The following is a 12,127-nucleotide window of genomic DNA, read 5'->3' as shown; positions in this document are numbered from 1 at the left end:
GCCGCTAGCCTGCCCGCCTCTGGCCGCCCCAGAGCCAGACGAAGACGGCGCTCGCGCCGTCCCGCCGACCCTCCAGAGCCACCGCCCCATCAACGCACTGAACGCCCTCGAGCGTCCGCCCGCCCGCCGCCCCGTCGCCCTCCTCCAGCACCCCTTCTGCCACCCATGCCGATCGTCCCAACCCCCTCGCCGCCGCCGCCTCGCTCAGCGTCCTCACAGCGCCTTCAGCCGCCGCCCCACCGTCGTTGCTAACAATGACGTATTGCCCCGCGCCGCCCGCACCGCCGCCCGCGCCGCCGCCGCCGCTGCGGCGCACTCGCGGTCGGACGCCATAATCCGCCGTGTAAACCAGCCGCGCCTCTCTTGCAGCTAGGCAATGCCACGCTCCGCCGCTCGCCTCGCCGCTCGCCCAACGCCGCCGCTCGGTCTCAGGCGCGAGATCGTCGCCGGCAGCTGCCATGAATGGCAGCGCCCAGACCTCGCTGGCATCTCGCGAGGCTAGGTGCAGCAGCAGCCGCGAGCCCTCGGCCGCCCGCCGAAACGACAACCGGAAGCGAGCGTCGCGTTCCTCGAAGACGGTAGAGGAAGTGGCGGTGGCGGCGGCGGAGGCGGCGTCGGAGGAGGCGGCGGAAGATGCCTTTCCGGCCTTTCCGCTCTTACCCATCTTACCGCCCTTGCCGCTCTGGCCGCCCTTCCGTTTGCCGCCACCAAACCCACCACCAAACCCACCCGCCGCCGACGCCACCGACGCCGCTCGCTCCTCCAACACCTCCTCCTTCCTATCTGCGCGTGTCGCCGACGGAAGGCGTAGCCGGTGCAGCCGCCACGGACGGCCGGTCTCGTCCATGCTCGCGTAGTAGAGCTCGCTGTCGTCAGATCCCCACGCAACGTCCACGTCGACGTCCGCCACGTGCGCCACCATCTCAAACGGCCGCTCCGACTCACCACCAGCACCTTCCAAGAAGGGCACCGGCGCGAGCTCGACCACCATGAGCCCAAACCGCTCCTCGCCCGTCACGTCCACAGTGTACGCCGCGTAACGGCCGCTCGGCGAGGGCACGAAGGCCGAGACGCCCTTGACAGACCCGAGGTAGCTCATCCGTGGGTCGTGAGCAGACGGCAGGCGCGCGGGCGCCGCGTTGGCGTCAAGGATCAGCTCAACGGCGGCGGCGTTGGCACGGCGGCGCAGATAGAGCGGGTGCGGGCCTGCTGGCGACGGCCGTGTCGAGTACTCCCACCCGCCAGCGTCGGCGCCGCGCCACCAGAGCAGCGGCGAGGGCGGCGGCATTGAGGCCCGCAGACGCGCAAAGATCCCCTCGCGCGTTGTAGAAAAACCGGGCATCGCCTCGAGGACAGAATCCGCGTACGCATTCTCCGCGCGGATGTGGCGCAGCGTCGGTTCGTGATCGCGCTCACGCAGCCGGAAGTGCGGGTCGACCAGCGCGACGGGCGGATCGAGAAGGAGCGCCTCATCGACGCCCTTGAGCTTGCCGTCCTCGCGGCCGTACAGCACCGTGACTGCCTCCGATGGTGGCCGTGGGGCGTCGATAGTCTCCCATAGTGGCTGCTGCATGCGCGGGCCAAACGCCAACCTCGCCCATGCGCTGCTTTTGCGTGCACTGCTGCTGCTTCTGCCGCCGCCGCCGCCGCCGCCGCCGCCGCTGTGAGCGCAATGGCAAAATCGGCTGCTGTGGGCGCCGCCGACACTTAAGACGTGCGTGGTGAACCATACACTGAGACAGAGCGCCATGAGGACTGCGGGCGCCACGCCCGCGCCCCCAAGCTAGTGCAACCACTCCGAAGCACCCGGGTGGGGGAAGAGAAAGCTGAGTCCCAGCACGCCGGGCGCCGCTCTCTCGCGCGACGGCTGGCGCCGCGGCTCGCCGGCGACGACACCGCGCTCGTCCGACCACCCGCGGCGTGGCGTGCGCGGCGCTGCGCGCTGCTCTGCGAGCGCTTCTGCGCCCATGTCACCCTGCACTGCCTCTCTCTGGTGGTGGTGGTGGTGGTGATGGTGCTGCTGCTGGTGCAGATGCTGCTGCTGGCGCGGCGCGGCTCTGCGACTCGGCTCGACGCGCGTCGCGAGCATCTGACGCGGCGGGCGGCGTCGGGCAGGTGCGCGCCTCTCTCTGGTGCTGCTGGTGGTGGTGGTGCTGCTGGTGCTGCTGGTGCTGATGTTGCTGCTGAGGTGCGGCGCGGCTCTGCGACTCGGCTCGACGCGCGTCGCGAGCATCTGACGCGGCGGGCGGCGTCGCGGGCGGCAGCGATCGCGGCTCGACGGTGGAGGTGGAGGCTGGAGGCTGTCGTCATTGCCCGGCGCTGCGTGCAGCGCTCTGGGTGGTAGGAGTGGCGGCGCTCCAAGAGTGGCGCTCTTGGGAAGAGGTTCCTCCTTTCCGCCCCCCCGCCCCCGCAAGGCGCGAGACACACGACACCTCCATTCAGGATTTTTGAACAGCGTTCCTTGAACGATAGAGTCTATCGGTTTCGAAACACCGCTCTGACAGCGCTCAACAGCTCCGCTTCACAGCTAGATTGACGACACCCCTTTGGTGAGTGAGTGAGTGACACACACACACACACACACACACACACACACACACACACACACACACACACACACACACACACACACACACACACACACACACACACACACACACACACACACACACACACACACACACACACACACACACACAGGTAGGTAGGTAGGTAGAAAGGTGAAGAACAGCCAGGCTCGGACTGGACACCAACGCGGTATGGGTGGACGCTAGACAGATGATGACGACACGCACGAGCGACACACAGACACAAACAGGCTCACAAGACACACAGCCAGCTGGCTGCCACACACCCTGAGTAGGCGTACACATAACACACACCTGGTACCATACCATGCCCCGGAAAAAGTTGGAACCCTGGTCGTTTGTTAGCGGGCCACATTCACGACCCTCGTCGCTCCCTCGCCCGTGCCCACCCTGATAATGCGTCTCAACTCGCGAGCATTCCCGGCGCTGGCGCCGTCGCCGCGCATCCTTGGTCCCACGCTGGAGGCAGGCGCGGCGAGCTGGCGCGACGGGGTTCCCAACGCCCTGACAGCCGCGCGTGTGGCTGCCATTCCCGTGCTCGTCGCCACCTTTTACAACCGCCGCTCATCACCGTGGCTCCCGGCGTCCATCTTTACCGCCTGTGCCGCGACCGACTTTCTCGACGGGTACCTGGCGAGGCGATGGGCCGTCCACTCCGACCTCGGCGCCTTTCTCGACCCGGTCGCGGACAAGCTGCTCGTCTGCTCGTGCCTGGTGCTGCTTGCAGGCGCGCTCGGTGCCGCCGTCGCGGTCCCGACAGCGGTGATCGTGTGCCGCGAAGTGACGATCTCAGCACTGCGCGAATGGATGGGCGCGCGCGGTCACAGCGCAGCCGTCGCTGTCGGCTGGTGGGGCAAGCTGAAGACGGCGACGCAGATGGTCGCACTGCTGTTGCTACTCCTGGCGTGCCCTGGCAAACTGACGGCGCTGCAGCCGTGGGGCCTGGGGCTGCTCTACGCGGCCGCGGTGCTCGCCTGTACGTCCGCGAGCGGCTACGTGGCGACCGCCTGGCCGCTGATGGCGCCAAAGTCGTTGGGGATAAGTTGAGATGGGAGCGCTGTGTCGCGAACCCTGATCCGATCAGGCAACTCTCTTTTGGTATGTGAAAGCGCGACAACGGCTTGTCAGCCCTGCCCCTGCGCCACCTGGCATGTGGTTGACACCTGCCGCATGACTCCTCTTAGTCCTTTCTTTGTTTCTTCACCCGTGTTCCTGGATCCAGAAACGCGGGTCGCGATTTTTTTTTCGCTCCGCCGACACGCAAGAGCACGACACGCTTCTGACCATCGTGTTTCGCTCCCTCGCTCAACGCCCGCTCCGAAAAGCTACTTCGCGCACCGCTCGAGATCCCGGCAAGGCCATGAGCGCACCAGCGGCTGCGCACGGCCGCGCTTCGGGAAAGCCGGTCCTACTCGGCATCTTTGTCACCGCGGCGATGACCAAGCGCCGAGCGCTCATCCGGCGCACAATTTTCCGCAGCTTCGACTCGCTGCCGCCGGGCGCGGTCGACGCGCGCTTTGTGGTGGGTGCTGGTGCGGGCGTCACGGTGCTGGCGGAGCAGGCGGCGCACGGCGACCTCCTGCTGCTGAATGGGACTCGGGAGAATAAGGAGAGCGGCAAGAACCTCGACTACTTCCTGTTGGTGGCGGAGCGGATGCCACGGCGCTACTCCTGGGTCGTCAAGGCGGACGCGGACTCGTACGTCGTCGTCGCCAACCTGTGGAGAGAGCTCTCGCTGCTCGAGCCGGCCGACGGCTACTTTGGCGCCCACTGGCCCTGGCCGACGCTGCGCCGGCGCGTGGCGCCGCTGCTGCCGAACGGCACCACCCGCGGCACCAAGGCGGTCGTGTCTCCCGCCGCCCTCCTCGCCGCGCGCGCCGCCCTCGCCGCCTTCTCTGGCTTTGTAGACGACGGCGGCGCGGCGGCGCCCGAGTGGGCCTTCTGCGGCCCGCTGTACGCGCTGTCGGGCGACGTGGTGCGGTGGCTCGGCGGTGCGCTCGGGAGGGGCGCGTCGAGCGCCGCCGAGTGGCTCCGTCCGCCGACCTCACTGCCGCGGGGCTTGCCGTTCGGGGAGGACATGCAGGCGCCGCCCGCCCTTGCCCCGCACCACGCCCACGTCGCCTCGCCTCGCCTCGCCTCGCCTCGCCCCCGCCTCGCCTCGCCTCACTCGCTCCCGCCTCGCCTCGCCTCGCCAGGTGCGCGCCTTCCTGCACCGCGGCCGGCGCGGCAGCAACGCGTACGCCTGCGGCTCGCGCTGCTCGCCCTGCCGCTGGACGCTCGGCCGCTACACCACGCACGCGCGCTGCGCCGACGGCTCGCTCCTTGTCGAGCCGTTCCGCGCGGCCGGCTGCCCGCACTCGGCGCCGCCATGGGACCGGCAGACCATCTACGTGCACTCGCTCAAGGGCGACGAGCAGTTCCTGGCCGCGCACGCCTACTTTGCCGCCTCCGCCGCCTCGATCGCGGCGGCGGCCGCGCGCGACGTCCGAGCGGGGACGGGTCGGTTTGGGTATTGGGTTATAGATAGCTGATGGGATCTCTACGTAGATCTACGCCTTTATGCGTATGTAATTCTGAAGGCTGCGTACCCGTGACCCCGTTCCCCGTACCGGTACCAGTGTCTTTGTGTAAATTAACGCTAGGGCTAGCGTTTTTTATTATATAAACCAAAAAGGCGTGAACACGGCGTCGGAGCGTCAAGAGGGGAGCGCTTGTCGGACTAGACATTGTGCGACGATGGATGGATAGTCGCTGTGATCTAGTGAGGTGTCTTATGGACGCTCTCTTCACGGGCTAGCGGCCTACACTGCCAGCCCTAACTCGCTCGCACTCACGGATGATGACAATTCATTGGGTGAGTGATTGCCTAGGTGTTTGCGAGCTGAGGGAGGGTGTAGAGGATGTAGAGTGTAGAGCGCTGTAGAGCTGTAGAGAGCTGTAGAGCGCTCTGGAGCGCTGTAGAGCTCTAGAGCTCTACATCCGCCGCGGGACGAGGCGGGTGCGTTGTAGAGCGATGTAGCCAAACCGCTGGGAAGGCAGCGACTCAAAGAGGTCGAGCCGCGCTAATGGGGTGTCTCCGAGCTTACTGGAGCTCTGATGGACGGCCCTGACTATCACTGACACACAGATAGTCACTCTGACGGCACACAACACCCTATAACTGCGTCATGACCAGCCTGCCATGCGTCGCCGGTGCCGCATTCGTCGCTGTGCTTCTTTAGCAGGCGGTGGACTGTCGGCTGCGAGGACGGTCGCATTTGCGCGAGGCGAGGCGAGCATTGCTGCGCGTTGCATGCGCCATGACTCGCGCCAGCGCGTGCGGGAGCTCCTGGCTGAGCGTTGAGTCCAGGCGAGTTGCGCTGGCCACGATCGCTACGCCGAGCCGAGCTGACGCGCCGAGGCGCCGGCCAGTCGCAGCCGTGAGGCATGCCACAGCAGCAGAGGCAACTGCCACCCATTGGGCGGGCAGACAGAAGGCAAGAAGGAGAAGGCAGAAGGCCAGGGCAGCACTGGCAAGTGCAACGCGCCTCATGTCGGAGAGCGACCGTGCCTCGTTCGCCGCTTATGATGTAGAGTTTGTTGTAGAGATTTCACGTTGTAGAGCGCCTCTACATCGCTCTACATCGGACTCACATCGTCACGCGGTGGATGTAGAGCTCTACAGCTCTACAGCGCTCCAGAGCGCTCTACATCTCTACAGCTCTACAGCGCTCTACACTCTACATCCTCTACACCCTCCCTCCAGTTTGCGAGCAGACAGAGGAGCGTGGGCTAAATCTAGGCCGCACGTCGTGGCACTATGACGGAGGTGGACGTGCGGCCGCAGCGCGCCCGCCGCAGGCTCGGCGGTGCGCGCGTGTTCGCGAGAAAGTTGCGGGTAGAGCCGTGCCCGACTTTTCGACGAGGAATTCTCCCTAAGCCAACCGAGCGATCTTTGTCGATGCTCGCTTCCTTCGCGGCGACGACTGGGCTCACGCTCGGCGGCCGGGCCGCCGCCCCCGTGGCGCCGCGCTCCGGCGTCCGGATGGCGTCGAAGTACACCATCGCGCCCTCCATCCTCTCGGCTGACTTTGCTCGCCTCGGAGAGGCGCGAGATTGCTCTCGCCAGCTCCGACGCTGCACCGCACCTCCACCGCAGCAGCCGGCCCTGAAATTCACACGCCTCGGGCTCTTCCTTCCACCGCGTACCTCGGCGCGACCCGCAGGAGGTTGAGAATGTGCTTGCTGCTGGCGCCGACACGGTCCACTTCGACGTGATGGACAACCACTACGTGCCCAACCTGACCATCGGCCCGATGGTGTGCAGCGCCCTGCGCAAGTACGGCATTGAGGCGCCGATTGACGTCCACCTGATGGTTTCGCCGGTCGACAAGATCATCGGCGAGTTCGCGGACGCGGGCGCCTCCTTCATCACCTTCCACCCGGAGGCGACGGAGCACGTCGACCGGTCGCTGCAGCTCGTGCGCGCCGCCGGCTGCAAGTCCGGCCTCGTCTTCAACCCGGCCACCTCGCTCGACGTCCTCAAGTACGTGATGGACAAGGTCGAGCCGCCACCCGCTCCACCCACCCACTCCCCGCCGCACTCGGCTATCCATCCGCACCGCGCTGCCCGGCGCCGCCTCACCGCCGCCCCTCGTCCTTGCCGCCAAAGGTCGACATCGTGCTGCTCATGTCTGTCAACCCGGGCTTCGGCGGCCAGAAGTTCATCCCGGGCACGCTCGACAAGCTGCGCGAGGCGCGCAAGATGATCGACGAGTCGGGCTTCGACATCTCGCTCGAGATTGACGGCGGCGTCGGCCCGGCAAACATCAAGGAGGTTGCCGAGGCTGGCGCGGACAACTTCGTCGCCGGCTCCGCCATCTTCAACACCGAGGACTACAAGGCGACCATCGACACGATGCGCGCCGAGCTGGCCAAGGTGCCCGTCCCCGGCAAGGAGTTCGCGCTCTACTGATGTCCGCCGCAGCAGCTTGCACCACACACCCCGTGTCACTCAGCGGGCTCGTGCTCGGGCGGAGGGCCGCGCGAGGCTCCGGTACGGCGCCGCGCGGTACCTTGCACTCTTGCCCTCGAGCCTGCTCCTCTCCTGGCTCTCATACAACACTGTAGCGTATATTGGCCGCCCCGCGCAGCGCGCGCGCCCAGATGTCGCGCGCGCCGGCGGGATGTGAGGTTTCTCCTGTGTCTTGACGTCGACGCGCGCTCTCTCTCCTCTACCTCCGCGATCCGCGTTTTAAATACATCATAACATGTACATGTGCATGTGCTAAATCAAACTCGACGCGCGGCGGAAAGCGAGCTCGGGGCGCGACGAGCTGCACACCGCACCCGCGCCCCCTTCCGGCGTACTCCTCCGCTTCTTCTCCACCGCCCGGGACATCCCCGCTGCGCCGTGGCGAGGCGTGAGCGCTGTTTCGACGGCCAACCAACCGTACGCTAGGACGCGGTGAGCAGCTAGGACGCGGTGAGCAGCTGGTACGAGAGCGCGCTGAAGAAGGCGTCGAGCCCGCGCCTCCCCGCCCTCCGCACCAGGCTCGGCGCAAAGATCACCATCCGAGAGCGGGGCGCCGCCGTCGCGACAAGGGTGCCTCCCGCCCTCTGCGCCGACGCGACTCCCTCGGCGAGGAGCGCGTCGCACTCCGCCTCGGCGCACTCCTCGAAGCGGCGCCGCACGCGGTTGAGCAGCAACGCCGCCGACCGCGGAGACCGCTCGCCGCCGCCGGCAGCGATGTTGTTCGGCGGCAGGTACAACTGAGACGGCCTGTGGCGACTCCCTGGGGTGCCATGCCACGAAGCTGGCCGGTAGCCGCCGCCCTCGAAAGCGGCGTCACGGTAGCACAGGACGACGTAGAGGGGCGAGGTGGCGCCGTCCGCCGCCAGCGAGCGTATCAGGTCGATGAAGACGCGGTGCTCGTCGCGCAGCTCGCCGGGCGCCAGCATCCTGCCGATGTGCTGCACCACCTGCACAGGGCCGAGCAGGCAGGTCGGGGAGGAGCGGCGGGGCGAGGGAGGAGAGAGGCGCGGGCGGAGCGACACCTCGACGGGGAGGGCGGGGAAGGCGTGCCGCCACGCCCAGCCGAGCATCGTCAGGTCGCGGGCGGAGGGCGCGTCGTGCCGCCCCACATCCACCAGCAGCAGCAGCCGCGAGCGAGGCGCGCGGTCGAGCTCTCTCCTCAGCCGGGCGACGCCCGCGGCGCCGAGCGCGACGGAGGAGAGGTGGAGGGCGTGCTCGGCGTGAGGGAGCACGCACGAGCAGCCGTCCACCACCTGCGCGGTCGAGGCGAGCCACTCCTCGCCGCCCGAGGCAAAGGCCCACGCAGCGATGAAGGAGCGGCGCATCTCCTCGCCGCTAGAGCTCAGCACAAAGATCCTGCTTGTGCGGCGGCGCGACTGCAGCAGCGTGCTCAGGATCGAGCGCCTCCCGCTCACGCAGCGGCCGAGAAGCCAAAAGCGCAGCGAGGCGAAGCACTTGCGAGCCACAAGCAGCAGGCCGGCCATACGTCTACCCTAAGTTTCTCCGAGACCTCGGGAGAGGGCAGGTATTCACACCTCCATATACAAACGACTGGGTTCCGGCTCCAACCCAGATAGGGGGTCTGGCACACTGGCTGACTCCTATGAAATAGGTAGGTAGGTCCGGTTTTGACCGCCCCAGAGCGCCCCGCAATAGGTAGGTAGGTGGTTGGTGGTGGTGGGGTGGGGGTGGGGGTGTTGGGGGGTGGGGTTTAAAAAGCGCCGCCTTTCCATACTTCCTGCTGCTTCGACGGGGTTTGTGTTGAGGAGTGACCCGTGCCGCCGTGTGCCCCGCAGCGGCCTCGCTGGGCCAGAAAGTCGGCCCCGAGTGCCAGCAGCAGCCTCGTTGAGCCAGAACGTCGGCTCGCGAGGTGGGTGCTAGTATGAGCCCGATCCGTCGCAGTGCTCTTGCAGAGGCGGTTAGTGGTGCACTAACCCCGAGAAACCCTTCGGGTCACTCCTCATCGCAAACCCTATCAGCAGTCCTCCTCCGGGAATGTACGTAAGAGCCACATACATTGAAAAAAAAGCGCTTCGCTCGCGCGGGAGACGGCTAGCCGCGAACGGGCCATGCCAGACGAGTCGCCTGCGGCTGGGACGCCAGCCGAGACGGGTGCGGCGGCGGCGCCCGCGGAGCCTATTCACAGAGGGCTAAACGGGTATTTTCCGCTTCGCTGCGCGGCCCCGCAATAGGTAGGTAGGTGGGGCACGGAGCCTGGCGGTTGGCGCCCGCAATAGGTAGGTAGGTAGGTAGGGCGTTTTGGCGCAACTCAGTGTCGACAGACCCCCTATGCCCTATCCGGCTAGGAGCCGGAAGATAGTGTGGGGATTGTGAAGTTGCAAACTACTCTCGAGGTTTCACGCACGACGTCCACCACAGGGTTCCGGCTCCTAGCCAGATAGGGGGTCTGTTCCCCACGGTGACACCCTACCTATGCAATAGGTAGGTAGGTCCGGTTTTGACCGCCCCAGAGGGCCCTGCAACAGGTAGGTACCCCCTATATTCGTCTTTTTTCGCTTCGCTGCGCGGCCTGGGGGTAGGTAGGTAGGGCGGCGTTTTGGCGCGAGTCATTTTGAAGGCAGACCCCCATCTGGCTATAGGAGCCGGAACCCAGGCGTCCATCGTGCTTTTCGGCCGAGCTAGTCGGCTCTTCAACACAACTCGTGCCCCGCGATGAATCTCGCGGAGCCGCTCCTCCCCGTCGCGTCTCCGACGCCGGCTACGCCGGCTGGCGCTTCCGGCTCGGGCGGCGTCGGCTTTGGCATTGGTTCGGGTGCAATCGGCGGGGCACGGCGGGTGCTGGGGATCGTGCAGGAGTACGTGGAGGCGCTCGGCGCGAGCCTGGGCGTCGAGTCGGAGGAGGAGGCGCGCGCGTGCGTCTGGCTCGGCCTGCAGGCGCACCTTGCCAACGCGGTCTTCACCATTGGCCGCAACATCGGGCCGGCCATGTTCATCGCCAAGGCTGGGGCGGCGCAGCTTCCCATCGTGATGTTCATCTCGGGCTTCTCGGTCATCGGGATCGGCCCCGTTTTTGCAAAGTGGTCCAAGGGCAAGCGCGCGGCAAAGGTCAACTACGAGTTCTGCCTCTTGTCGGCCGCGCTGCTGCTGCTGCTACCGCTGCCGATTGCCATGAGCACGCCGGGGTCGGCACTGGGGATCGCGGCCGCGTACATGCTCTTCCTCGCGGAGGACCTGCTGCCGATGCTGCTGATGATGCAGTCCTCCTCCCTCGCCCAGGGCTCCCTCACTGGCCACGCCGCCAAGCGGCTGCTCGGGCTGATCCAGCTCGGCTGCTCGACCGGCGCGATGACGGCTGGCCTCGCGATCGCGCCGCTCGTGAGGACCTTCGGCTCGACGGCGCTGCTCTTCGTGCAGGTGCTGCTGCTGCTGGCGTCGCTCTGGCCCAACCACATGGCGTGGTGGTACGAGGACTTTGACGAGGGCCGCGAGGGCAAGAAGAAGGAGGTGCAGGACGCGAGTGCGGCGCCGACGACCTCTCCGGCCGGCCCGCAAAAGGCGGACGACTCGCAGCGGGCGGCGCAGCAGCCGATCTACCGCTCGCCGATGATCGTCGCGCTCGCGATCAACACGTTCGGCATCATCTTCTGCAAGACGATCGTCGAGTACCAGTACAACGTCCTCCTCGCGAGCGTGCTGTCCACAGACGAGATGGTCGCGATGACCGGCCAGCTCTACGCGGCCGCCGGCTTCTCTGCGTCGGTGCTCAACGTCTTCAACTCGCCGATGATGCGCGCGCTCGGCATCACCACCACGCTGCTCATCTGCCCCGTCTCGCTCTGCGTCTCGGCCCTCGCCTTCGCCGCGGATCCCCTCCCTAGATGCGGAACTCGGCGCCCCGCATCTCGCGACCGGAGACCGGAGGCCTGCCCGCTTTTGAGAGTGCTCGATCCCGGCCTCAACCGGCGCCCGGTCTCCGTCTTCTCGAGCACGCGGCGCCGCCGAGGCGTGCGCGCCCTCCCCTCGCCGACCCTCCCCTCTCTTCCCCGCGCGCAGGTGCCGCTAGTGTGGGCCGCGTTCCTCGGCCGGCTCGTCGACCTGACTCTGCGCTGGTCGATCAACAACTCGACCAAGTCGCTGCTGTGGATCGCCACGCCGCGCGAGATGCAGGTGCGCGCCAAGCCGATCATCGAGGGCACCGTCAAGAAGATGACCGGCTCGTGCACCGCCTTCTGCATCGGCGTCGTCTCCGTCATACTCGTCGGCGACCACAAGCTGCGCGCACTCGCGCTCCTCTCTGCGGCCGTCGCGGCCGCGTCGTCCGTCGTCTGCGCCTCGTCCGGCCGCATGTACCACGCGGCCATGTGGGCGCAGATCGACCGGCGCGAGCTGGTCCTCGATGAGGACGCCGACCGCGCGAGGCAGTACGGCTCGTCGGGGCTCGTCGACTTTGAGGGCACGATCGAGATCGACCCGGTGATGGCGGCCATGGTGCTCGAGAAGCTGCAGAGCGTGTTTGACGCAGGCGCAGCTCTGTCCCGGTTGGTGAGGGGGGGGGAGGGGGGGG

General features: G+C 66.9%; 5 protein-coding genes across 5 annotated transcripts in view; 4 read left to right on the top strand and 1 right to left on the bottom strand.

Moving 5' to 3' along the window:
* EMIHUDRAFT_106837 (hypothetical protein) overlaps positions 1–1,573 on the bottom strand; it is a gene marked incomplete at both ends in the record, with an annotated part of 2,964 nt that extends 1,391 nt beyond the window's left edge. Inside the window, one exon of the mRNA XM_005758695.1 lies at positions 317–1,573. Within this exon, the coding sequence (XP_005758752.1) occupies positions 317–1,573 (1,257 nt within the window). The remainder of the gene's footprint in view (positions 1–316) is intronic.
* Positions 1,574–3,080: 1,507 nt separating this feature from the next.
* EMIHUDRAFT_46925 (hypothetical protein) lies at positions 3,081–3,527 on the top strand (the record flags this gene model as incomplete). Its single annotated transcript, XM_005758694.1, has 1 exon — positions 3,081–3,527. A coding segment is annotated over one exon (447 nt), but the record flags the coding sequence as incomplete, so codon positions are not given.
* A 421-nt stretch (positions 3,528–3,948) lies between these two features.
* EMIHUDRAFT_219155 (hypothetical protein) lies at positions 3,949–5,119 on the top strand (the record flags this gene model as incomplete). The annotated part of the gene is made up of 2 exons (XM_005758693.1): positions 3,949–4,613; positions 4,819–5,119. The coding sequence occupies 2 exons, from the start codon at positions 3,949–3,951 to the stop codon at positions 5,117–5,119; spliced, it is 966 nt and encodes a 321-aa protein (XP_005758750.1).
* Positions 5,120–6,516: 1,397 nt separating this feature from the next.
* Positions 6,517–8,182, top strand: RPE2 (Ribulose-5-phosphate 3-epimerase). Its single transcript, XM_005758692.1, has 3 exons — positions 6,517–6,675; positions 6,794–7,129; positions 7,240–8,182. Exons 1-3 carry the CDS (start codon positions 6,529–6,531, stop codon positions 7,540–7,542), a joined length of 786 nt encoding a protein of 261 aa, XP_005758749.1. The 5' UTR covers positions 6,517–6,528; the 3' UTR covers positions 7,543–8,182.
* A 2,063-nt stretch (positions 8,183–10,245) lies between these two features.
* Positions 10,246–12,109, top strand: EMIHUDRAFT_453455 (hypothetical protein; the record flags this gene model as incomplete). Its single annotated transcript, XM_005758691.1, has 4 exons — positions 10,246–11,403; positions 11,485–11,532; positions 11,617–12,051; positions 12,086–12,109. Exons 1-4 carry the CDS (start codon positions 10,276–10,278, stop codon positions 12,107–12,109), a joined length of 1,635 nt encoding a protein of 544 aa, XP_005758748.1. The 5' UTR covers positions 10,246–10,275.
* Positions 12,110–12,127: the final 18 nt, after the last annotated feature.

Source organism: Emiliania huxleyi, assembly GCF_000372725.1.
Source record: "Emiliania huxleyi CCMP1516 unplaced genomic scaffold EMIHUscaffold_84, whole genome shotgun sequence".
Classification (NCBI taxonomy): domain Eukaryota; phylum Haptophyta; order Isochrysidales; family Noelaerhabdaceae; genus Emiliania; species Emiliania huxleyi.
This window is presented reverse-complemented; position numbering and strand designations above follow the sequence as displayed.